The 23,989-nt window shown below is 56.4% G+C and overlaps 1 protein-coding gene across 1 annotated transcript in view; it reads right to left on the bottom strand.

Moving 5' to 3' along the window:
* Positions 1-16,454, bottom strand: part of FBN3 (fibrillin 3) — a 57,071-nt gene extending 40,617 nt beyond the window's left edge. Inside the window, exons 1-20 of the mRNA XM_032883468.1 lie at positions 16,393-16,454; positions 13,483-13,754; positions 12,143-12,236; positions 11,408-11,490; positions 10,793-10,891; positions 10,485-10,580; positions 10,150-10,245; positions 8,446-8,643; positions 8,215-8,340; positions 7,956-8,081; positions 4,977-5,129; positions 4,685-4,867; positions 4,232-4,375; positions 4,000-4,119; positions 3,777-3,899; positions 2,561-2,683; positions 2,169-2,444; positions 1,839-1,892; positions 279-404; positions 67-192 (exon numbers count right to left, since the gene is read on the bottom strand). Of these exons, the coding sequence (XP_032739359.1) occupies positions 67-192; positions 279-404; positions 1,839-1,892; positions 2,169-2,444; positions 2,561-2,683; positions 3,777-3,899; positions 4,000-4,119; positions 4,232-4,375; positions 4,685-4,867; positions 4,977-5,129; positions 7,956-8,081; positions 8,215-8,340; positions 8,446-8,643; positions 10,150-10,245; positions 10,485-10,580; positions 10,793-10,891; positions 11,408-11,490; positions 12,143-12,236; positions 13,483-13,754; positions 16,393-16,454 (2,680 nt within the window). The remainder of the gene's footprint in view (positions 1-66; positions 193-278; positions 405-1,838; positions 1,893-2,168; positions 2,445-2,560; positions 2,684-3,776; positions 3,900-3,999; positions 4,120-4,231; positions 4,376-4,684; positions 4,868-4,976; positions 5,130-7,955; positions 8,082-8,214; positions 8,341-8,445; positions 8,644-10,149; positions 10,246-10,484; positions 10,581-10,792; positions 10,892-11,407; positions 11,491-12,142; positions 12,237-13,482; positions 13,755-16,392) is intronic.
* Between the last annotated feature and the right edge of the window lie 7,535 nt (positions 16,455-23,989).

Genomic DNA, 23,989 nt, shown 5'->3' with positions numbered 1-23,989 from the left:
CTCAGGCGTCCGTGTGCACGCCCGTGTGTGCACACGTGCCCCGGGCAGCGCGCTGGGACCCGATACCTTCGCAGGTCTCCGTGTCGCGTCTAAAGCTGAAGCCCCGGGGGCAGGAGCAGCTGTAGCTGCCAGGGCTGTTCCGGCACCAGCCGTTGTCACACAGGAGGCTGTTGCGAGCGCACTCGTCCACGTCTGCGGGGTCGGGGTGGGAGAGCGGGGTGAGGGGGTGCAGCGGGGGCGGCCCGCGCACCTGCCCGCGATCGGCTGGACGCGCTCACCCACGCACTCCTTGCCGGCGGCGCCCGCCTCGTAGCCTGGGCCGCACACGCAGCGGTAGCTGCCCCGCAGGTTCTCACATGCACCGTGGGCGCAGATGTCGGGGTCCAGGGCGCACTCGTTGATGTCTGCGGCAGGAAGAGGGTGGAGCAGCTGCCGGGCTCACGGGAGTCTCCAGAAGCCTCCCCCACCCCGTTTCCCTCTAAACCTGCGGTTTCCCCACACTGTGGACCTTCGGGGCCATTCTTTGCTGTGGGGTCCGTCCTGTGCATTGGAGAATGCTTTGGCCTCTACCCATCCCATGCCAACAGTACCCTTCCTGATTATTTCTCCAGACCTTGCCAAATGTACCTGTGCAGCCGTGGGGGGCGGGGGCAGGGAGGGAGGATTGTCCTCAGTTTGGAACCCATGGAACAAAAACTTGTACAGCAGCAACATGATAAAAATTAAAGCAATCTTAATTGCTGACATTACAGAGTGTGTATTATTTTGTGCATATTAACTCACCAGACCCTCATGACATCCCCGAAACAGGTCCTATTACTATCCCCACTTTGCAGACAAGGAAACCGAAGCAGAGAGGGTAAGTAACTGCCCCCCCCCATTACTCAATCCGTCAACAGCAGGGCCAGGATTCGAACCCAGGCATCTGGCTCCGGAACTATGCCTCTCACTGGATGAGGGTGTGGTGGTCCAGACATCTGTCCTCCCCTGATGGCCCAGCAGTCAGTGAGAAATCAACTGTATCCTAAATCCTTTCGTTTCTGCGTGTGTGTGTGTGTGTGTGTGTGTGTGTGTGTTTTCGGCCAACTAACATAGAGACACACAAATGGGGAATTTCCTTTCCTTGTAAGTTTCAACTCTACAGATCAGGCACTTTGGGGTGAGACTGCGGACCACAGGAGATCAGCCAGGGATTCTAGGGTAGGGACTGTCCGGTTGTGGGGGCAACCGAAAGAATCACAGAGGCTGCAGAGTGAGTGGGCCAGAAAACACAGCTCAGGAGGGAAAGGAGGCGTGGGAGAAAGCATGACTTTATACATCCACCATCCCCAGCTCTGTGGGTTGAATCGTGTCCTCCCCAAATTCATACATTAAAGTCCTAAGCCCCCAGGACCTCAGCACCTGGCCTCACATGGAGAGCAGGTCTCTACAGAGGTAATCCTATTAAAACAAGGTCATGAGGGTAGATTCCCAATCCATGCCAATATGATGATTGTCTACTTACAAAAGGGAGAAATTTGCACAGACACACACGCAGGGAGAGCCCCATGTAAAGATGGAGGCAGAAAATGGAGGGATACTTCTACAAGGCAAGGAACACCAGAGATTGTCATTGACCACCAGAAACTGGAAGAGAAGCAAGGAAGGGCTCCTTCTTCACAGCCTTCTAGAAGGAACCAATGCGGCCTATACCTTGATCTCAGATTTTGACCCTCCAGAGCTTCGGGAGAATAAGTTTCTGTTGCTGAAACCCCCAGCCTGTCGTACTTGGCTAGAACAGACACAGCAAACTGACACGGTGCCCCCCCAGCCCTCTCCCAACACTCGCTGCCACACACCTCTACCATCAGTGGTGATTCCCAGACCGCTGTGGCACAGAACCTGGAACTCGGCTGGAGTGGCAGGGACAGGGAGAAGAGGGGCCAGTGGTCAGTGCTGAGCCACAGCCACTCCCAAGGATGCGTTGCACAAGAGTCTGGGACCAAGATGCCTCCCCTCACGGAGAGAGTGATTTTCTGTGGTCTCTACTCGGGGAGAGTCACCGGCAGAGAGATGTCCTCCCCCACAAACCCATGCAAGACCTCTGTCCCTTCCCACCCCCAGGGTGATGAACTGGAAGGTGTACAGGGATAAAAAAGGCAGGTCAGGTTAGGCAGCAGGACACTCACCAGAGTTCCTCGCAGGACACGGCTGGCAGGGCTCCCCAAATCCGTGGTCTGGGCTAGCACAGCAGCACTCGGATTTGGTGACCACACCCGGGAAGGGGCGGGCACAGGAGCCCTGCTCCAGAGTTCCATAGCAGGTGCTGCGCACATGCGTGTCCACGCACACGCGGCCGTCCGCACCCACGGCCAGTCCCCCCAGGCAGTGGCAGCGAAAGGAGCCCTCAGTGTTGGTGCAATGGCCGTTCACGCAGATGCCCGGAGTCTGGCACTCATCGATGTCTGTGGGGGTGGGGGAGGCACCGGGGCTCTGCATCACGTCCTCCCCCAATCTCTCCCCTCCCTGCCCATCACCGTCACTTCCATCCTATCCCATCCTACCCATCCCCTGGCCTCACCCACGCAGGAGTGGCCGCTGGGCGCCAGCAGGAAGCCGGATTTGCAGAGACACGTGAAGCTGCCATCCTCATTGATGCACATTCCGTTGGTGCACGTGGTGGTGGCGGCACACTCGTTGTGATCTAGGGACACCCAGAGGCTGAATCCCACCCCGGCCCCTCGCTGGGCTAGCCCTGCCTGCAGACCAGCACCTCCCACTTACTTCTGGGTGGTGCAGCAGAGTGAGCGCTGAGCTCCCAGGACCCCACCCAGAGAAGCTGGGGGTCTGATTGGGCACCCCGTGGCTTGTCTGTGATTCTGTCTGCCTGAACGTCAGTCTGTCTGCTGGAATGCAAGCTCCCCTGGGGCACGACAGGGCTGCCTCCTCAGTCTGCATCTCCCTCCTGGCCCAGGTAGGTGCTCCATAAATATTTGTTCAGAGTTAAATAAATGAGGGGGCGGTCGTACGGCTCTGGGCATGTACTAAATGCCACTGAAATGTTCACTTCTAAATGACGACATTGATCTCACCTCAATTTAAAACAAAGAAAAGGGGAAAACAGCTGACAAGAACATGGTCTAGTTGGAAGGAAGAGGTAGGTGCAGGAACAAATATCAAAGCATCAGTTTTGCACAAAAAAAAGACTGCACCAGAAAAGGAAAAGATATGAACGAAAGATGTCACGAAAATTTGTGCGTGGATGTCCACCGCAGTATTCTCTGTAATTGTGAAAAGTGGAAACAGCCCCGATGTCCATCAGCTGAGGAGTGAAGAAGCAAGTTGTGGCCCTCCACCCACACACAGGCACGTCACTTGGCAACCAACAGAGGCGAGGCGCCGACACAACGCTGCCCCCTGTAAGACCAGGAGCCCCGCGGGGAGCCTGACCCAGGCACACCCTCCACCCACCCCACCACCACCACCAAGGTCCTGATCCCATACTCTCAGCCAGATTCGCTGCCACCCAGCAGGTCCGAGGACGCGCTTCGGTCCCGGGTCGGACAGCCCTTGCTGGGATTCACGGCATGAACTCGGGAGGGGGGCAATGAAGGGTGTGTGGAAGCAACAAAGCGCAAGACGGTATCTCAGGCAGGCTGTCTGGGTTCCGAAGGGGGAGCACAGGCTTCATCTTCGGGAGGGACGTGGGTGATGCGGCAGGGGAGACGCGCAAGTGGCCCTCACGGGAGCCACCGCGGCCCCCAGGCCCCCTACCCGCCCGCCCATCCCCAACTCACCCACACAGTTCTTGCCGCCTGGGCCGAGCTCGAAGCCGGCATTGCAGACACACCGGAAGCTGCCGTCGGTGTTGACGCAGCGGCCGTGGCGGCAGAGGCTGCCCACCAGGCACTCGTCCACGTCTGCGGTGGGGGGAAGGCGGCAGGCGGTGAGACCCGGACTCAGGCCGCAGATCTGCGCCCAGCAGCCCCGGCGTCCCCGCTCTCCGGTGGACAGCCATACCCACGCACGCCTGCTTGGCGGGCGTCGCCTGGAAGCCTTCGTGGCACCGGCAGTGGTAGGAGCCCGGGGTGTTGACGCAGTCTCCGTGGTGGCAGGGGTTGCTGGCGCATTCGTCCACGTCTGTGGGCAGACTAGCCTGAGCCCCCGCCCACCGCCAGGCGCGGCCCCGCCCACCGCCAGGCGCGGCCCGCCCACCGCCAGGCGCGGCCCCGCCCACCCAGCCGGCACTTACCGATGCACTCCCCTCGAACGTCCTGTGTGTAGCCCGCGTTACACTCGCAGCGGTAGCTAGAAGGGGTGGGCAAGCAGCGGCCATTGAGACAGAGATTGGTGAAGTGTCGGCAGATGTCAATGGTCCGGTTCAAGGTGGCTGTCCCTGAGGGAGAGAACAACAGGTGCACCTGAGTTGAGGGCTTGCCTCAGCGTTGGGACGCCCACTCTGAGGCTGGAACACTGCCCACATCGGCCTGGCGTGGTGCCCTAACTTCAGACTCTCACACAAGGCCCAGACCCTGACTTTGAGACCCAGATCCCAAATCTAGGCCCACCCCCAGATCACTGTCAGTACTTTCACCTCTACTGCCCAGGTCAGGACCCCCAACCCCCAAAGCGCTGACCGACCCTCTGAAGCCTGGACCCACTCCCCCCAGGTCTTGGATCCCTCTTCCCAAGTCCCAGGCCTCACCAATGTGGGCATTGCCAAGGCCCAGGCTGGGAACACCACGCCCACTGGAGCCATGGGGGCTGTGGCGACCCGACCCAAGGCCAGGACCCACACCATTGGACCCAAAGCCAGGGAGACCGGGGGAGGGGCCAGGGTAGGAGGGCAGCAGTGGGAGCCCCCGCACACACAGTCGCTGGAACTCATCTGCAAAGAAGCAGGGTTTAGGGTCAGACCCTCTGTCGCGCCCCAGGGCCCCTCCTCTGCAGGGAGGTCTGGGGGCAGAGGAGGGCAGGGGCAACCCCAGGCCACTCACCAGAGCCCCGCAGAGGACACGGCTCAGGGGCTGGGCCAGCTGCCCAGCACCTGCCCCTGTCACAGCAGCACTGCCTCTGAGTGTAACGGCCAGCAAGGTCTCCAGCACAGCGGCCTCCAATCAACGTGGAGAAGCAGGTGCCGGCCCGGTGGTCTGCGATGGGGATGGGAAGGATCGGTCACCAGTCCTGGGTTCAAACCCCAGCTCCAACACAGCCAGCAGGACAGGACTCCTTGCAGCTCTGTGCCTCGGTTTCCCCATCCCTGGAACACCTCCCCTTGGAAGAGTGTTGCCCAGATAAAAAAGTGAAGCACCCATATCGGGCACAGGGCTGATTCTCACTGAATGAGAACCTTATTACGAAGATTTCCAAATTATCCCGGGAGATGGATTTGGGCTCATTCCAAGCAAAAGCCTTCCAACACCTACAGCAGGCATTGGTAATAAGCTCCCTGTCACCCCGGGCATTCAACCACACTGAGAAAGACCCCTGGGTTTGGGGGGCTGCCCTGGCGGGAGGTCAGGCCGGATGCTCCATCGAGGACACCGGGATCTGTGGCTATGTGCCCCCACCTGATAGCCCTGGGCATTTGGGGAAACCTGAGAGGCTATGAATTTGAGGAGGGGCCCAGGTGCAGACTGCTGGATGACGACTGCAGCCTCAGGGGGACTGAGGCAAAGGCTCCCTGGACTGGAGAACCACGGACACCCTTCCCCACCCCATTCTGCTCTGAAGTCTAACACTTATGCCATGATCAGATTTCTCAGGCTCAAAGAGTGTATTTTTAGCTTAAAAATGCACAAATCTTGGCCAGTGGCCCACAGTGAAACCTCTTCCACCAGCTGGGAGGGCCCCTGACAGCAGCCCCATGTCCTGCCCTGCCCCAGGCTGAGGAAACACGCAAACATTTCCCTTTTTTTGAGAGAGAGAGAGAGAGAGAGAGAGAACACACCAGCGCGTGCACAAGCAGGGTGAGGGGCCGAGTGAGAGGGAGAATCCCAAGTAGGCTACAAACTCATCCTGGAGCCCAATCAGGGTTTGATCTTAAGACCCTGAGGCCACCACTCAAGTAGAAATCAAGAGTAGGACGCTCAACCAACGGAGCCACACGGGCACACCAACACGCAAACATTTCTGCCTCCCCTGCCCCAATCCATGGGGACCCCCAGGCGCACATGGAGGAGTTGGGGCTTTGCACTCCCAGCACCATCCCACGCCCTTGACAGGGGAGGGGAGCCCCCCCTCCACGGGACAAGGCCTGCCCAGGCTGGGGGAGGTCAACAGATTCATTCAAGGTCACACTGCTACTGAAGAGGGAGAGGGGACAGGAAATCAGATACCAGAACCCCAGGGGACCTGACCAAGCAGCTACCTCTCAAGTAGGGGAGACAGAGCCAGAACATAAGAATTTTAACAAAAATGATGCTGCTTTAGCTTCTAAAGCACCCGATGTGATCAAGGCCCCACTGAGCGCCCCAACAGCACTGTTCTTTTCTTTGTGAACGTGTGTTGAGTGTCGACTATATCCAGCCCTCCCAGCAAATCATTCCAAAATTGTACTTAAGAGGTAGGTACTGCCGTGATCCCCATCTGACAGATGAGGAAGTTGGGGCACAGAGAGGTTAAGACACTTGCCCGAGGTCACAGAGCTTGTGAGCAGCTCAGGTAGCAGTTGGAACCCAAGACTGAATCCCAAGCCCATGTTCAGAGGCAGCCTGACCTTGGTTCAAGTCTAAGCTCCACTGTTTAGTAGCTGGGAGAGGACCCCTTATTCCAGGGAACTTGCCCAGGGGTATCTTCCATGCTGGAGATGACGGCCCCCAAGGGGGGAGGAATAGAAGGTCTAACGTTGGCCACAGCACACGGGCAGAACTCCAAACACAATATCCCCAGCCCTGCCTGGTGGAGGCCCAGCCAGGCGCCCTGGTGATGCTGGGGAACAGCCAAGCCCCTTCCCTCCTCTCTAAACTCTGCCCATCCCCCGCCACAAGGGTCCATAATCCTGGCTTGGCCCATTAGCCACTGACAATGGCTAAAGTCGACTGATGAGTTCATCCAAACCGCAGGACAGGGAGTGAGAGCCCAGAGTCCCCTGCCACTGGGGCGGGGTGTGGGGAAATACAGGAGGGTGAGAATCCAGGGGGAGGCATGGCACAGAGGACCTCATCCTGGCTAGTTGGGGAGTGTCGGGGTAGGGCATGGGTACAGGCATGTATCTGTTCTAATTACTGAGTTCGCTCAAGCAAACCTCCCCTCTCGGGGCCTCAGTTTCCCTATCTCAAACAGAGGGTGTGGGGGAAGATAGGAAGTGTCTGGGAGGGGCCCCTGGGTGGCTCAGTCGGTTAAGTGCCAGACTCTTGATTTCAGCTCAGGTCATGATCTCAAGGGTGTGAGATGGAGCCCCACCTTGGGCTCACACTCAGCAGGGAGTCTGCTTCTCTCCCTCTCTGGGATGCCCCCCCCCCCCCCCCCGGGCTAGCATGTGCTCTCTCTCAAATAAATAAATCTTTAAAAAAAAAAGTGTCTGGGAGTGAAAAGAGGAATATAGGTAGGGAGCGAAAAAAACCAATGGGCAGAAGAAGGACACAGAGATGGAGGGATGTTGGAGGGTCAGGAGGGCAGGAGGAAGGAGGATGGGAGGCAGGAGTGCCCTAGAGTCAGAGCCACAAAGGGACCAAGCGGCTGAGGGCGGGGCCAAGGGGAGGTGGGCGTGGCAAGGGCGGAAGCGAGGGGCAGTGGGCTGGTGGGCCCAAGAGATCAAGACAGAGGACCAGAGAGCTACAGTATGCATAGAGACGGAGGGCCAGACTGGGGTCCAGAGAGCACAAAGGCTGATGGGTAGGGTGCCAGAATGCCAGACGGGATGGAAACCGAGGGCTGGAGGGGCCCCCAGGCCAGAGGGATGCAAGGACGGATGAGCAAAGGACCCTTCTCCTCTCTGCACTCTGTCCCTCCAGACCCCTCAAGCCCCCGCTCACCCAGGCAGCGGGAGCCATCCAGGCTGCTGGCAAACCCATGGGGACAGGTGCACACGAAGCTCCCACCGGTGTTGGTGCAGTCGCCCCCAGAGCAGAGGCCTGGCACGCTGAGACACTCATCTACATCTGTGTAGACGGACGCCCGTCAGAAGAGTGTCTACCAGCAGCCCTCCCGCCCCTCTCCTACTCCTTGCCAGGGAGCCTGAGCACAGGGGAGGTTACTACTCACCCTCCTCCCATCGCCCTCCCCATGGCCCACCTTCACACTTGGCACTGTTCTCGCTGAGCCGGTGTCCCGGCGGGCAGCGGCACTCAAAGGAGCCCACGGTGTTGAGGCAGCTGCCGCCCTGGCACAGACCAGGGACAGCCTGGCATTCATCCACATCTGCAAGGGAATGAGGGGCCCATCGAAGGGAAGAAGCAAGGCCGCGAGGGCTCCCACTCAGCTCCAGCTGCCCGCCCCTTCGTCCGTCCTTATGGACTCGCTTACCTTGGCAGGCCCCTGTGCGGATATTGGGGATGAAGCCCCGGCGGCAGGGGTGCGGCTGCGCAGGGCAGAGCTCACAGGGGATGCCCCAGGCACGGCCCACGGTAGCACAGCAGAGCGCCTTGGTGCACACGAGACCTGCAAGCCGGTACTGGCAGCCCTCGGGGCCCACTTGACCGAAGCAGGGGCCCGTGCGGTAGTCTGCAAGACGGATGGATTTGGGGAGCTGGCCTCCAGCTGCCTCGTACCCCAGAGCCTCTCCATCCCTGCAGCCACTCACCCTTCAAATCCCCTACTCTCCAAAGCCTTCTCCAACCAACCTCCAAAAAGGAAGCCAGGACCTCCAAGCTCGCAAATCCCAGGGCACATCGAGAGAATGTGACCACTCCCCCAGGCCCCCAACTCCCTTCTGGCCTGGGCAGAGACCACAGACACCCAGCAGGAGAGCCTGTCTCATCCACGAGCTTGTATCTTGCCCTGCCAAATCTCCCAGACCCAAGGAGGAACCCAGCATCTGCCCCAAGGCTCTGGGCCCACAACACTACACCCCTGGACCCTGAACCCAGCCAGAGGAGTCTCATCGGTGCCCCCGCCTTGGGACACGGGCTCAGATGTGGCTTCCTGGCCCCACCCTCCAGATGGTTCCAATCAAGGGGCTGGCAATGGACCAAAGGAAGCCCTTCCCAGAAGGAGAAGCCAAAGCCAGGCCCCCTAGACCCAGGGGGAGGAGGAGCTGTACAGAAATCCACAATGGTCCTGACTCCCCGAAGCCAAAACAATTCTAAAATCTCACCTAATTCACCCAGAACTCAGGACTCCCCCTCGCTCTGGCCTCTCTGGGGGCCCTCACCATCTACCACCCACTTGGGCCTCCCCTCTCTCGCCCTCCCCACTGATTCTCCCTCCCCTTCAGTCAGCCCAAATTCCAGTTTCTAAAAGCACCCCACCCCTCGTGCTGAGGTAACCCTCCCAGCCCCGGCTTCTGACTCATGGCTACACCCTCTCCACCCGGGCTTCAGCCACCTATGTGCGTCCTCTCCCAGGAGCACCTCCCAACGCCAGGGTCAGTCCCGGGCCCTGCCCACATCCCCGGGTTTGGGCTCCGCACGGGGCGGTCTGACCGCCCTCACAGCCGAGACCCCACCAGCCTCCTCGCCTGGGCATGTCCCACGCTGCCCGCTCCTGTTGGCTTTTTCCTTCCCAGCTTCCCATAGGCTCAGTGAGTTCTCTGCCCCCTGAGTCGCCCTCCCGGATCTTCCGCAAAAACCTCAACCACCCCGCTTAACTTCGAGTCCACGCATGGGGCAGCCCGGGATGGGCATCCAGCTGTTCCCACCTTCCCCAGCACCAACTTTCCACAAAACACCGTTGCTTCCATCGTCTGGGTTTGTCCAAAGGCCCCCACAGGTGATCCCGCCCACCTTAGCCATGGCAGTACACTGACTGATGACCGACGATTATGACAGTGGGGGGTGGTTTGCAATAAAAGGGGGCTGTCTCCTCTCATGAACTCTGACTTATCACTTCCTCCAGGAAGCCCTCCTTGACACCCTTCTCCAGAGCAAACAGTTTCTCTGCCCTTCACAGCATCACAGACAACACAAAGGAGGCCAGCTGGAGCTTCCCAGGGCCTGGCTACCTCTCAGAGGCTGCCAGGAAGCCCCCCTCCATCCACCCAAGCCCCTCCCTCCATGCTCAGCTTGGTACCTCTCTCACACTGAGGCCCCATGAAGCCATACACACAGGCGCAGTGGTTAGGTCCGATGCAACGACCCCCATTGTGGCAACCATGGTCACAGACAGCTGCGGAAGAAGAGAAGACAGTAGCCTGATGTCCTCTAGCAGAGGGAGCTGGGGCCCAGAAAAGCCCATTTTCACCCAGGAGTCCCCACCATTGGGCCCAGACCCAATAATAAGACTGTGACGGTGAGCACCTCCCTCCAAACCCTGGTCACAGAAAAAGGACCCATGGGCGGTGGGCAGGTGACATCAGAGACCACCCACCGGGATCCCAGGCCCAGGTGCTCCTGGGGGATACTCACGCTGCCCACACACAGTGCCGGTGTAGCCCCGCTGGCAGAGGCAGGACTGCCCTCGGCAGCCGCCCCCATTCATGCAGCTCACGCTGCACCCTGACCCTAAGGACGGGGAGGAGGGACACACAGTAAAGCGACAAGCCCCACGAGGCTCGTGAACAGCCACAGCACTAGGCTTGCCTGGCCCAGCTCTGGTCCTCTCAGTCCTGCGACAAAACCAACCTGTGCACCACCCCCCTGCCCCAGTGGCATCTGGAAGCTTCTACCCTTCTCCTCGGGTCCCCTGGGGGCCATTTCCCCTCTCCCCCGCTCACCTCGGGTCACCCCGCAGCTGGGGGCCAGCTTCCCATCAGCACAGGCACACAGACTGGGTCGGGAGCAGAAGCCCTCGCCGCAGGCATGCCTACAGACGGCTGGAAGGGGCACAGCAGATGACGGTCAGGACCAGGACCTGACTCCTGTGCCCTCCCCACCCCATCGGTGCCCAGGCAAGGTTCTGGGTGTCTGCTGGAGCCATCGGGAGCTGGGCTCTTTGGGCCAGAAGTGCTGAGCGGTGAGGACAGAAACTGGACATACTGGGTCGGTGACTGTGGTGTTGGGCCGGAGAGCTCTCCTGGGAGTGGAGTCAGATTCTAGAATCCCAAGTGGCAGGTACAGACTGACAGAGAGACAGAGACAGAGATGGGGGAGAGACAGAGAATGAGAGCAGAGACAGGCAGGCAGAGAGACAGGGAGGTAGTAAGGCAAAGGACAGGAACATGGCAGGTGGCCTGGGAGCCTGAGGACAGGCAAGGGCCAATCCCATGGTTCAGCCTGACACCCCCGGCCAAGTCCACTTGGAAGTGGGGTTGGGCTTGCCAGCAGGTCAGAGAGCTGCCCCAGCGTCCCAGCCCGAGCACCGCCCCCCTCCAGATGGCAGTGGTACTCACGAACAACACACTGGTTCGCGCCTGGCAATGTCCTCCAGCCGGGGCAGCAGTAGGCATGGAAACGGGAGCCGCACACATTGGGCCTTCGGGAGAGCGTGGCACAGCTGGTGAGCCCCCGCCCTGTGGGATGTTCCCCGGGCCTTGCTCCCCCTAACACAACGGGACAACCCAGCCCAGCCCACACCCTCTCAGCATGCCCAGAACCACGCACCCCTGCAAGATGCCTGGGCCGCCTCTCCTCGGCACGTGTCCAAGACCTGAAGACTCCAAGGCCTTGTCCCAGCGGCCCTGGACTCCCACCAAACACAACAGGGCCGTCCAGGCCAGCAGGAGTCGAGCCAGGGGGCCCCAGGCCATGGTGAAAGCACCAGCCCCTCTCCTTGCCAGCCCCTTCAGAACCATGATGTGTCGTCCCTTAGAGGCTGCTGAGAGGAAACAGAGTCAACCCCAGCAGAAGCCCTTGGACACAGACTACCCAGAACCAGGAGCGCTGGGATGACTGCAGGACTACAGGAAATGGGGGGTGGGGGAGCTACTAGAGCCAGGGAGGCATCCAGCCCTGACCCAGAAGCAGGGGAGCAATCAGGGCAGGCTTCTTGGAGGAGGTGTGATGTCTCAGAGATGGAGTTAGCCAAGAGAAAGGTGCTGGGGCCAAGTGCACAGTGAGAGCAGAGGGAGAGAGGGACAGGCGGGCTGGTGTTGTCGCAGGAGCCCACTGTGTCGTGGAGCTTCTACCTGTAGATCCAGGGTGATGGAGAGCCCTTAAAGGGCTTGAAGTAGAGGAACACAGTAGAACGGGTGTTTGGAGTGTGGAAAGGCTCGCAGGAACCTGGGAGGAAGCATGCAGTCGAGGACGCTGGGGCAGGGGTCCAGATGAGTGAGGAGAGGACAGAATTCCAGGGAAAATGAGGAGGTGGAGTCACCAGGAGGTGGAGACTGGTTCCAAAGAAGGCAGGAGGCATTGAGGAGACTCCCAGAAACCTGGCTGGCAGGGTGGAGGGGGACAGGATGGGTGAGGAGATAGGTGGCAGGTGCACCTTCTCGGTAGGGCACTCCCTCCACCCAGCAGGGCAGGAATAGCTTTTGTGCCCACTTTGTGGTTAAGCAAACTAAGGCCATCGCACAGTTAGTGAGGGGCTGGCTGTGGGTGAGTGCTGAAGCCTAGGCAGAAGGGAGGGAGGGGAAGAGGTAGAGGGGGGTGTCCCACCCCCTCCCAGGAGGTGGCTTGTTCTCTCCAGGACGTGAAGGATGGGAGGGAGGGCATGAGGACAGGACCACTCCTGGTTAGGAGATGACCAGCTGAGGGTAGGAGGAAGAAAGCTGAATATTTGGAGGGACAGATGGTAGAATAAATGGCCTTCTGGGGAGCCCTTTCAGGCCCTCCTTTCCAGACCAGGGAGAAGAACTGGGCCTAGGTAGGGAATGGGCAAGGACTATGCTGTGTGCCATTGGGCAGCTGGATGCCCCTCTCTGGGCCTTGGGCAGAGAGAGCCTGACCTAGTCCCAAGGTCCTTGAGGAAAGAAGAGACCCTTGTCAGCTTTGGAGGAGAGGCAGAGAGGAGCCGACCTGGCTGGGGAGGGACACTCCCTTCCTGCTTCCAAGCCGTTCAACGCCAGTTTGCGCCCGGAGGACGCCTTCTCCAGGCAGTCTCAGGGCCCGCGCAGCCTCCCTCCCCGCCTCCCCCAGGATCCGGGGCCCTTGGCCCGGCCCGACCGAGCAACCCGCACCGCCGCCCCGCCTCCGCGCCCCGCGCCCGGGAGGTGTTCGAATGAATGAGCGGGGACCGCGCGCGCGGCGCGGGCGGGAAGCGAGCGGTCCCGGGCTCCGCGGACGAGGAGGGGCCCGCGGGCCACGCTCTCCACCCAGCGAGGACCGAGGCCCCCCCCGGGCTGCGACCACGCTCGGCTCCGCCCTCACCTGCGGGTGGGGCGCCCCGGCCCGGCGCGGGGAGGGGAGCGGGTGGGCCCGGGGCTGCCGCAGCGAACAAAGGAATCCCCTCCCCCTCCCTCTCCCCCGCCTCCTCGGCCCCGCCGTGCCCGCTCGCGCCCCGCCGCGGGCCCCGCGCTCCCCCGACCTGCGAGCCGGCGCGCGTGGAGGCCGGCACGGCGAGCCGACGCGGGGCTCCGCGCTCGAGGGGTGGCTTGCGCCGCGCGGGGCGCCGGGGGCGGGAACGCGAACCGAGAGGCCGACCCCGCCGCGATCGCAGCCCGGAGCCGCCGCTCGGGGGGGCGTTGGGGGCGGGAGGAGTCGGGGGAGGGCGCGTTTGCACCTCGAAGCTCCCGGGGCGGGGGCCGGGGGCTCTGATCCGGACTGGGGGAGGGGCTGGAGCCGGGGGAGGGCCCGGGGCTGCGGGTGAGGCTCGGAGGGGCTGGAGAAACGGGAGGGGGACCCAGAGCTGTGGCCGGGGCTGAGCCGCTGGATGGGGGGGCTTAGGGCGCTTGGCGGAGGGAGGGGGTGGGCTGCGGGGACCGCGTTTTCCGGTAGGAATTGATCTGGAGGTAGCCCTGAGGTGGGACTCCAATTTGGGGGGTGGCCGGGAAGAAAGCCAGGGTCGGGAGGTCCCGGGACTCACCTAGGAGGTCCTCCTCCGTCCTCTCAAGCCACCTCCCCTTCCCTCGGGCCGAGAGAATTCCAGGAGTGACGCTGGGAACTCACCTGGCGGCTCCTGGAGCCCGGGTTCTTCACGAGAGTAAGATCCGAGGCCCCTAAGAATGTACTCGAAACAGCATCTTTGCCCTTTCCTGGGGAGAAAGTCCACATTTTTCATCTGATTCTCAAAATGAAGAGTTTAAAAATCCAAAAGGTCTAGACTTTCTGAACCCCAGTTTTTCTCACGGGCCAGAATTGTAGCTGCCAGTTTGTACTGGACACGCTGAGTGAAAATTTCTGGGTTTCACCTGCCACTGCATTACTTTTGAGAACAGACACCACCATTCGGGGTGGCGATCAAGTTTGAGCTGTTCTTTGGACCTGAAACTTAGTTATTCCATTCAGCAAACTCCTATGCTCCCGGCAAAACCCGGTTCTAAAAGCCCCTTCCCTGTGCGCCCCACTCCCAAATTGTTGGTTTATCCTATTGAATTCCCAAAGCTAATTGTGCTGATCATAGCACTTCAGGAATGTAATAAATAAATAGTAAAAATAATTTGAGCTAATATTTATTCCATGCTTGTATGCCCGGCTTGGTGCTGAGGGTGTCATACACATTATCTCATTGAATAACTAAAAACCCTACGAGGGAGAGGCTCATAATCGCCCAGTGTGGGTGTCAGGAGACAGACCTGGACTCGGACACTCCTGGGCTGGAGGAGCGGAGGCAAGGAGCATTCTCTTTGGGGATGGGAGGCTTGAGGGTTCAGTAGAAAGGAGCAGATCAGAGACAGGGAGGGAAGGACAAACAGGGAAAACAGCTCAGACAAAGGCCCGGAGACAATAGGGTGTGGAAAATGCAGGAATCGAATGAGGCTAGAGCTTTGCAGGAGCAGAGAAAGGGAGAGAGGGGAAGAGGGAGTCTGGCCAGGTAAGCAGATGCCAGGAGCCCTCAGGAGGCTCCCCTTACACGGCAGGGGTTCCCAGGAAGGAGAATCACTCTAGAAGCTGCACTGTGGGGGTTAAACCGGGGTCTGGTCTGGGAGCAGCTGGATTGGTGTTCCCCGGGGAGGGTAAGCCAGGGAAGGAACCCCAGGATCAACCAGAAAGCAGTGATAGGTGGGATTCTAGTGTGGGAGGACCCAGGGGCTGTCATGGATGAGCCAGCTTCTGGGGACACTTCTGTCACCCCTTCCCAGGCTCCTTTGCCGGGGCCTGCCCTGGTCTATGCTTCACCTAATAGGTGTGTCTCACGTGGGCACAGGGATAGGCACCCCAGGCCCAAGAAGCAGTGTAGCACTTGTGCAGAAGCTGGGGAGGAGCCCAGGAAGCCTGGTGGATCAGTGTTTCGGTTCTAGAATTCTCCCCATCTGCTCTCTGGAAGCAGAGGACAAGGAATCCACAGGGTTTGGTGAGCCGGAGGAGGTGGGGAGTTGAACAAAAGTTCTCAATGACAGCGTAGAGCAAGTGTACCTGGTCATTGTGCTGCCTCCCCCGCCACACCGTCCTGCTTCCCAGTGGCACCCCCACCTGGATCTTTCTGTGACCTATGCTGTCACTCCGTCACAACACACTGTCCTGATGGGTCATTTAGGTTCTCACTTACGCTCCCCCCAGCATCCCAGTGCCACCCAGAGACTATTGTAAGGGCAGAGCATGTCACAGTCTCCCTTTCACTAGTGCCATATCCCCAAGTCCCTACAAGGTCACCTGTCACTCACTGCTGTCACCCGCTCATTGTCACCCATCAACGGAACACCTCGCTGTACTCTGGTTACTCTGCTGCCTGTCACATTTGTGTTGCCATCTTTATGCCTTCCCCTTGTTGCTGTGACTTTGTCACCTGTTGATGGTTGTACTGGCCCCCAGAGTGCCAGAGTTTTTAAACTGCAAGCGACAGAAATCACCCTCCACAGAAAAGGCTCTTGGTTGCACACAGATCCCTCCACAAAGGAGAAAAGCAGTCAGCAGGGTAACTCCCCAGTTGCCCACAGATCTGGTCCCACAAAGACACCTTCCATCCTTCTCTACTCCCCGGGTTTCAGATGAAGCTTAATGGTCCCAGACACCTGAAATCAGTGCCACCCTCAGCAAAACGGGGTCCTGGGTGTTCCCACCTCTTCTAATGCCAGCATCTGTCAAGTATGGGGGCGAGGGGGGGTGCCTGGCCGGAGGGACGCAGGGGGGCATAACCCCACCTTGCTGTGAGGGGGCCAGGAAAATAGGATCCGGGAAAATGGATGTCTAGAAGTCCTGTTGTGGGATCTGTCTCATGAGGGGTGCATTTCCCAGACCCAAGGAAAGGTCCCTTGAGTCACCTGATGACCAAGTCGTTGGCAAAGGTCCTGTAGGCTGTGCTGCTCCTAACTTGTCATCAGCCCTGTTCCCGTCACACCTTCCGACATCTTCCTTCTGTCCGTCACCATCAGAAACTGTCTTAACGTTGTCATCTCTCATCGCCGTACTGCTTCTCCACTGCCGCCCGTCATGTTCACACACTGTCTTATTGTCCTTTACCATCGGATTCCAGCCTCCCCACCAACGGTACACCAGTCCTGGGGGGGAGCTCTTCTATTACAATGTCATCTGTCGCTGTCAGCCTGTCTCCTCTTTGCCACCTGTTGCTGTCATGCTGTGTCCTCATTGTCACCTGTTGCTGTCACGCTGTCTATCCTTCACTCCCAGCTCCTACTAATTGTCACCTGTCCCTGTTACCCTGAGCACCCCACACTGCTGTCCCCTGTGGAGGTCATGATGGAATATCTGAGTCATTCCAGCTCCACTCTTTCTTCCCACGTGTGCCCCTCCCGCCCCCATGATTTTCTGTGCAGTCCTCAAGTCCCCTCGGGGAGACATGACACCATCATGTGTGTCCTGGGCTAGGAGACCCCCCCCCCACGATGTCCATTAACCTGGGCTTGAGGAAGGGATGGAGACAGGGTGGTCAGAGCATGCCCAGGAGCTCAGGGCCAGGACAGGAGACAAACACACATGGCAGGAGGGGGTGCCTGGAGTCTGTGCTGTGTGGGGCGCGGTGCTGGGTGGCCTGGGGACAGAGCTCGCTTTGTCTGAGCACAGGAAGCAGCTGAGCCCGGAGGATGGAGCACATGGGCGGGGATTTTGGCCAGATGCCTGGGAATGAGGCTGGGAGGTGGTGGGTCCTGGAGGGCCAGGGGAAGGCCCAGAGGAGGTCAGAAGCAGGCCAGGAGGAGCAAAGAGAGCAGCCAAACCCTGAGCGCTTCCCCATCTGGTTCTCGGGACACGACAAGACCCCCCAGTTCATGGAGTGCTCCCTGTGTGCTGGGCTGAACCCTCATCACAGACCCCCGAGGCGGCTCTGCTATCTTCCCCATTGCACGGTGGGGAAACTGAGGCACAGAGTCCCCAAGTCACTCACCCCAGTCCCCCAGCCAGTAAAGAACCCAGGCGGACTTGAACCCAGGCCACAAAGCCCCAAGCCGCAGTCTGCTGGGCAAGGAGAGGTAGCAGAGTGCTGTGTCTTTCTGATACATATGCATATACTCTTTTTTCTTTAACAGTAAACACAACTGTTAGAGCCTGTGTACGTTGTTCCGTCCTTGATTTTCTTTTCCTCTTTGGAAAAACTTATTTTACTCGTAAACTAAATAAGTGCCTCTCGATGATTGTCTTTTTTCTTTTTTTTACTGTTTTTATAAAATTAAGGTAACATTCACATAACATAAAATTAGCCATTTTAGGGGTGCCTGGGTGGCTCAGTGGGTTAAAGCCTCTGCCTTTGGCTCAGGTCATGATCCCAGGGTCCTGGGATCGAGCCCCGCATCGGGCTCTCTGCTCAGCAGGGAGCCTGCTTCCCCCACTCTCTCTCTGCCTGCCTCTCTGCCTACTTGTGATCTCTGTCTGTCAAATAAATAAATAAAATCTTTTAAAAAATGGTTAATTTTTTAGCCCGGCCAGCCTGATCTCGGGGTTGTGGGTTCGAACCCCACATTGGGTGTAGCAATGACTTAAAAATAAAATCCTAGAGGCACCTGGGTGGCTCACTGGGTTAAGGGTTGGACTCGGTCTCAGCTCAGGTCTTGATATTAGGGTCTTGGGTTCAAGCTCTGCACTGAGCTCCATGATAGGCATGGAGCCTACATAAAACAAAACAAAACGGTAAAAATAAATAAATAAGTGGAATCATATAAAATGTCGTCTTTTGATCTGTCTTCTTTCCCTAGACAGAAAGATATCAAGGTTCCTCTGCATCGCTGCAAATGCGGGTGTTTTGTTTCTCTTAATGGCTGAACAGTATTCTGTGGTTGGGATGGAACCTAGTCTGCGTGTCTGCTCACCAGCAGACAGATGTCTCTGTTGTTTCCACCTTTTGATAATGACGACTAGTGCCACAACGAATGTACTGGCTCTTTTCATGTCTTTTTTTTTTTTTTTTAAGATTTTATTTTTATGTCATCAGTGCACCCAACGTGGGGCTCGAACTCAGGATCCCGAGATCAAGAGTCTCATGCTCCACCGACTGAGCCAGCGGGGCGCCCCCTACTCTTTTTCACTTCTTAAGACATCTTGGTCCTAGTTCTGTGTTAGTTTGGAGAGAACTTGCTCGTCCTTCTTTACGTCTACGGGGGGGCTCCATGGATGAGCTGAACTGTCCTTTATTTAGCTACTCATCTCCTGGCGCACCTGCCGGCCTTGAACCTTTTGTAAATTTCAGCATTTCAGGACAGCATTTCAGGAAAGAGCCTGGTACAGGTGTCATCTCACACTAGCTATCCCATGGGCTTTTTAGAAATCTTTTTGTTATGGAAAATGTTAAACATATGCAAAACTAGAGAGAATATGTAGGTAGCATGGTGAACTCCCATGGACTCATGGTTCAGCTTCGATAATTACCATCGTCACCTTCCACCCAACCAGCCTGTCTGCTGAAAGGACAATACACAGAGTAGAGATGCCTGGGAGATGACAGCTGCCAACAGGATCAGCCACGGGGGAGCAGAAGCCCAAGATGGCCCTGGGACAACTGTCCCAGGGGACTGCTATGAAGACAGAGTGAGGGGGAGGACGGGAACAGCACATCCACAGGGCATGATGAGGAGCTCTGCAGAGAGAATTAGGAGTCATCTCGGAGCTGCTGACAGCGCTTAGCCTTGGGGTGGTCGAGCCATCACTCAGCCCAGGAAGGAAGGATGGCCACTGCTGGTGCCAGACCGCTGGCCAGGGGGCCAATGGAAGAAAGGTCGCCCTGCAAAGACACTCAGAGGTGCAAGGCAGGGACCTCCAAGTGGGAAGGACTTCCTGACACCCCCGTGACAGACAAAGCAGACAGAGCCGTGGAGCAATAATGGGCAAACATTTCCTGAGCTGAAGACAGACCTGTGTCTCCAAAGGGAAAAGTCCCTGACTCTCAGATGTCCCCCACCCCAGGATGCAGCCCAGAGAAGAGACACGCATGTGCCACATCTGGAATGTCATGACGTGGAAGATGAAGAGGAAGTCCCAGGAGAATGTTCTCATCGGGAAGTGCCAGAAGGGACAAGGCAACAGACAACCACTCCACACTGTTGAGCGGCGAGCCAGGGTGATGCCAATAAGATGCTACCTCAGCCCCACTCAGAGCGAGGTTATGAGAACCAAGGAAACCGGTGTTGGCAAGGATAAGAAGTTGGAGCTGTGAAAACAGCATGGCCGGTCCTGACACAGTGAAGTATCATGCGTGAGCTGCCAGTTGCATTTCTGGATCTATAACCAAGAGAACTGAGGGCAGGGACTCAAACGTATATGGGGACACCCATGTTCCTGGCACCGCAATTCATAATAGCCAGAGTTGAAGCAATCCCAGCGACCGTCGCCAGATAAATGGGTAAACAAAACGTGGTCCATCCACGCAACGGAATATGATTCACGAAAAGGGAAGGAGATTTTGACACATGTTATAACATGTGTGAACTTAGAGGGTGAACTTAGAGGACATTATACTCAGTGAACCCAAACACAAAAGGACAGTTCCTATAGGGTCCCACTTCTATGAAGTCAGAGGAGTCAGATCCATGGAGACAGGAAGTAGATGGTGGGAGCGGGGGAGTGGTGGGGGGAGTCAGTGTTTCATGAGGACAGAGCTTCATTTTGGGAAGCTGAGAAAGTTCTGGAGACGGATGGTGGGGATGGTTGCCCACCAGTATTGAGTAACCATTCCACAATGTATACGTACATCAAATCATCACACGGCCCACTTTAAATAAATACGATTATATTTGCCAATTCTTTCTCAATAAAGTTGGGGGGAATTGTAAGAATTTAAAAAGTGGGTAAGATGGTAAATTTTAGGTTCTACCTATTCCATCATGATGTTTAAAAAATGTGGAGATCACAGTTTCACTTAGCACCAAGGTGTCCTTAGGGACGCAATCCTTCTGAAGGTTCCAAGGGACAATCCCTTTCCTTGCATTTTGCACCTTCCAGAAGCTGCCTGCACTCCTTGAATTGTGGCTGCTTCCACCATCTTCAAAGCCAGCAGCATAGCACCTTCCAATCTTCCAACCTCCTGGTTCTGAGGACCCTTGTGGTGACATTGGACCCCCAGGTAATCTAGGATGTACGCCCTTCTCCAGGTCCTTAACTGAATCCCATCAGCAAGTGTGTTTCCGTCCTAGGTAACCTATTCATGGGTCCCAGGGATTAGGATGCTGGGGGTGCGTTCCTTAGCCTACCACAGTGAGTTCCCCATTCAGTACTAGGTCCCAGGAATGAGCAAGACATGGAGTCCGAGCTGTGTGTCCAAGCCCTGCCTCTCGACCTCCAGACCTCGGTTCCTCCTCTTCAAAATGGGAAAGAAAATCTCTCTTTTGGTCATTTTGCTGCAAAAATCAGGTGAAATCAAGCAGGTGGAAATGTGCAGTGTCCACATGGCCAACCCAAGACACAGGTGATCGGTGACCCAGGCCTGGGGTCAACATTTCTTCCTGCAACAAACACTTATTGACCACTTACTGTGTACTAGGCACTGCTGACAGGAAGGCAAGCAGAAATAGACCTTGACCTCCTGTAGAGCCTGGGCAACATTCATTCAGCTGACGTTCATTGAGTGCCTACTGCATACCAGGCACTGTTCTAGGTGCTGTGGGTTGGCAGGGGGTGGGATACATCATCAAACATAGCACACATTCCTGGAATTAACATTCTAGTCGAGGTAAGTGCCACAGAAGGAAGGTGCCCAGTGCCCACCCTTAAGCTGGGGGGTGGCAATCAGGAGAGGTTTCTCTAAGGTAGTGACCCTCGCTCTGAGATTGGCCAGACAAGGAGTTAAACTGAGAGCAAAGAGTAGAGCATCCTAACAAGAGAGCACAGCATCAGCAAAGACCCTGGGTGAGTTTGTGTGGCTAGAGCACACGGAACAAGGGAGAGAGGAGGGAGGGGTGATCTGTGGGGACATCCTTGCTATTTCAGCAGGGTCAGCAGGGAGCCATCTAGGGCTTTTTGTAGAAGGTGATCACAAGTGGATTCTGCAACACCTGGGACCACTGGGCCAGGTGTGGGTTAGTCCTCTAGGGAGGTGGGACCTGGGCACCCACCTTTAGCCCTGCCATCTGCACGCATCTCTCCGGGGTTCCGAGATCTGGCCAGCCTGTCTCCCAGTGGTCCCATTCACCTCCAGCTGCTCTCAGCATCTCTCCTTGCAGCTTCCTGCCCCGTCCCCCAAACTCCTGGATGCCATTAGTTCAGTCAACCCCTATTAGGCATCTGTGTGCCAGATGATATACATTTATTATCACATTGAGTTCCCCCAATAATCCTAGACAAAGGCATGAAGCCCAAGGTCAGAACCTGAAGGCAGCAAGCGGCCACGGGTGGTTTCAGGCAGGAGCCACTCAAAGTTGGAGGATTGTCCAGGAGGGTGGTGTTGATCGGATCTGCCGCTAGGGGGCACTCGAGTCCTCCTATGGATGGTCTTCAAAGCTACTCTGCGCAGATTGGTGGCTACTGGGTGAGCGCTTGACATATGGCCAGTCCGAGTCCAAATGTAAGCATAAAAATACACACCAGAGTCCGAAGACTTCGTAAGAGAAAAAGAATGTAACACGATTCGCTAAGCCCTTTAAAAAATACCGGTGACATGTTGAGATGATGATCTTTGGGGCACACTGGGCTAAGTAAATTACATTATTAAAGTTTCATCGGTATCTTTTTTTTAAGTTTATTTATTTATTCTTTTAGTAATCTCTGCATCTAACGTGGGATTTGAACTCCCCACCGCGAGATCAAAGTCACACGCTCTTCTGACTGAGGCAGGCAGACACCCCTTTAATTTCTTGTAAGACTGTACACACGGGTTGTGTTTATGTTTCTACTAAATGGAGCCGGCTTTAGAATGAAGTTACTATTTTCAGCTGTTGTAAGGGGGCAAATTACCCTCTTTTTCTCTCATTTCCTCTTATATTGGTCATCCTTCAAGTTAACCATATACAGTGTTCCTGGCCAGACTCTACCCCTCGCTCACTGAGCAAAAGTCTGTATTCATAGACCAAAAGTAGAGTTGGGGTCATATAAATAGGTAATCATACTGGATACACTTTTTCACCCAAGATATCCATGGAAAATGCTCAGACCCTCTGCTAAGGTCCGAATTCACTCCTTTTAATTTCTTAATGATCTTCCCCATATGGTGTAGATGAACCAATAATTTATTCAGCCACATCCTCATGGACAGGTCTCCACTGAGTTTACAGGTTTTATTCTCTCCACAATCAAAAAGAAAAAGAAACAAACAAAAAACCAATGCAGGGGTGCCTGGGTGATTTAGTGGATTAAGCCTCTGCCTTCGGCTCAGGTCATGATCTCAGGGTTGTGGGATCAAACCCTGCATGGGGTTCTCTGCTCAGTGGGGAGCCTGCTTCCCCCTCTCTCTCCGCCTGCCTCTCTGCCTACTTGTGATCTCTCTCTCTCTCTCTGTCAAATATGTAAATAAAATCTTAAAAAAAAAACAAAACAGTGCAATAGGGGTGCCTGGGTGGCTCAGTGGGTTAAAGCCTCTGCCTTCGGCTCAGGTCATGATCCCAGGGTCCTGGAATCGAGCCCCGCATTGGGCTCTCTGCTCAGCGGGGAGCCTGCTTCCTCCTCTCTCTCTGCCTGCCTCTCTGCCTACTTGTGATCTCTGTCAAATAAATAAAATCTTTTAAAAAAAACAGTGCAATAGATATTTCTAAACCTATGCCTATATGCACTTAATGATTCTATTTCTAAGGGAAAGATTTTGAGGAGTGAGATGTTAAGTGAAGGGCTTGCGTGTTTTTAATGTGAATAGACTTTGTCAGGTCCTAGGTATCAACAAATGGATTCCAAAGTTTACAGAGAAAAACAAAGCCCTAGACTAGGGGCGCGTGGGTGGCTTCGTTGTTAAACATCTGCCAGATCTGCTCAGATCATGATCCCAGGGTCCTGGGATCGAGCCCCACATCAGGCTCCCTGCTCAGCGGGAAGCCTGCTTCTCCCTCTTCCCGCCCCCACTCCCCCGCTTGTGTTCCCTCTCTCGCTCTCTCTTTCTGTCAAATAAATAAAATCTTAAAAAAAAAAAAAAAAAGACCTAGACTAGCCAACACAATACTAAAGAACAAAGTCGGAGGATTGACACTACCAATGTCAAGACTTTCTATAAAAGCTTCAGTAATAAGGACTATAGTGTTGGCAAAAGAACAGACAAATAGATCAATGGAGCTGAACAGAAAGCCCAGAAATAGAGCTGCACAGATAAAGTCAACTGATCTTTGACACAGAAGCAGCCCTTTCAACAGAGGGTGCTGGGAGAATTGGATATCCATAGGCACAAAAATGAGTCTAGACACACACCTTTACACCATTCACAACAATGAACCCAAAATGGATCATAACGAGGTACCTTGAATTAGCAAGTTCAGAGACAGAAAGTTGAATCTGGGTTACCAGGGGCTGAGGGGGAGGGGAGTGCAGAGTTATTATTTAACAAGCACTGTTGCTGTTTGGGATGATGAAAAGTTCTG

This window comes from Lontra canadensis, unplaced genomic scaffold, assembly GCF_010015895.1.
Source record: "Lontra canadensis isolate GAN:19392208 unplaced genomic scaffold, GSC_riverotter_1.0 scaffold88, whole genome shotgun sequence".
NCBI lineage: Eukaryota > Metazoa > Chordata > Mammalia > Carnivora > Mustelidae > Lontra > Lontra canadensis.
This window is presented reverse-complemented; position numbering and strand designations above follow the sequence as displayed.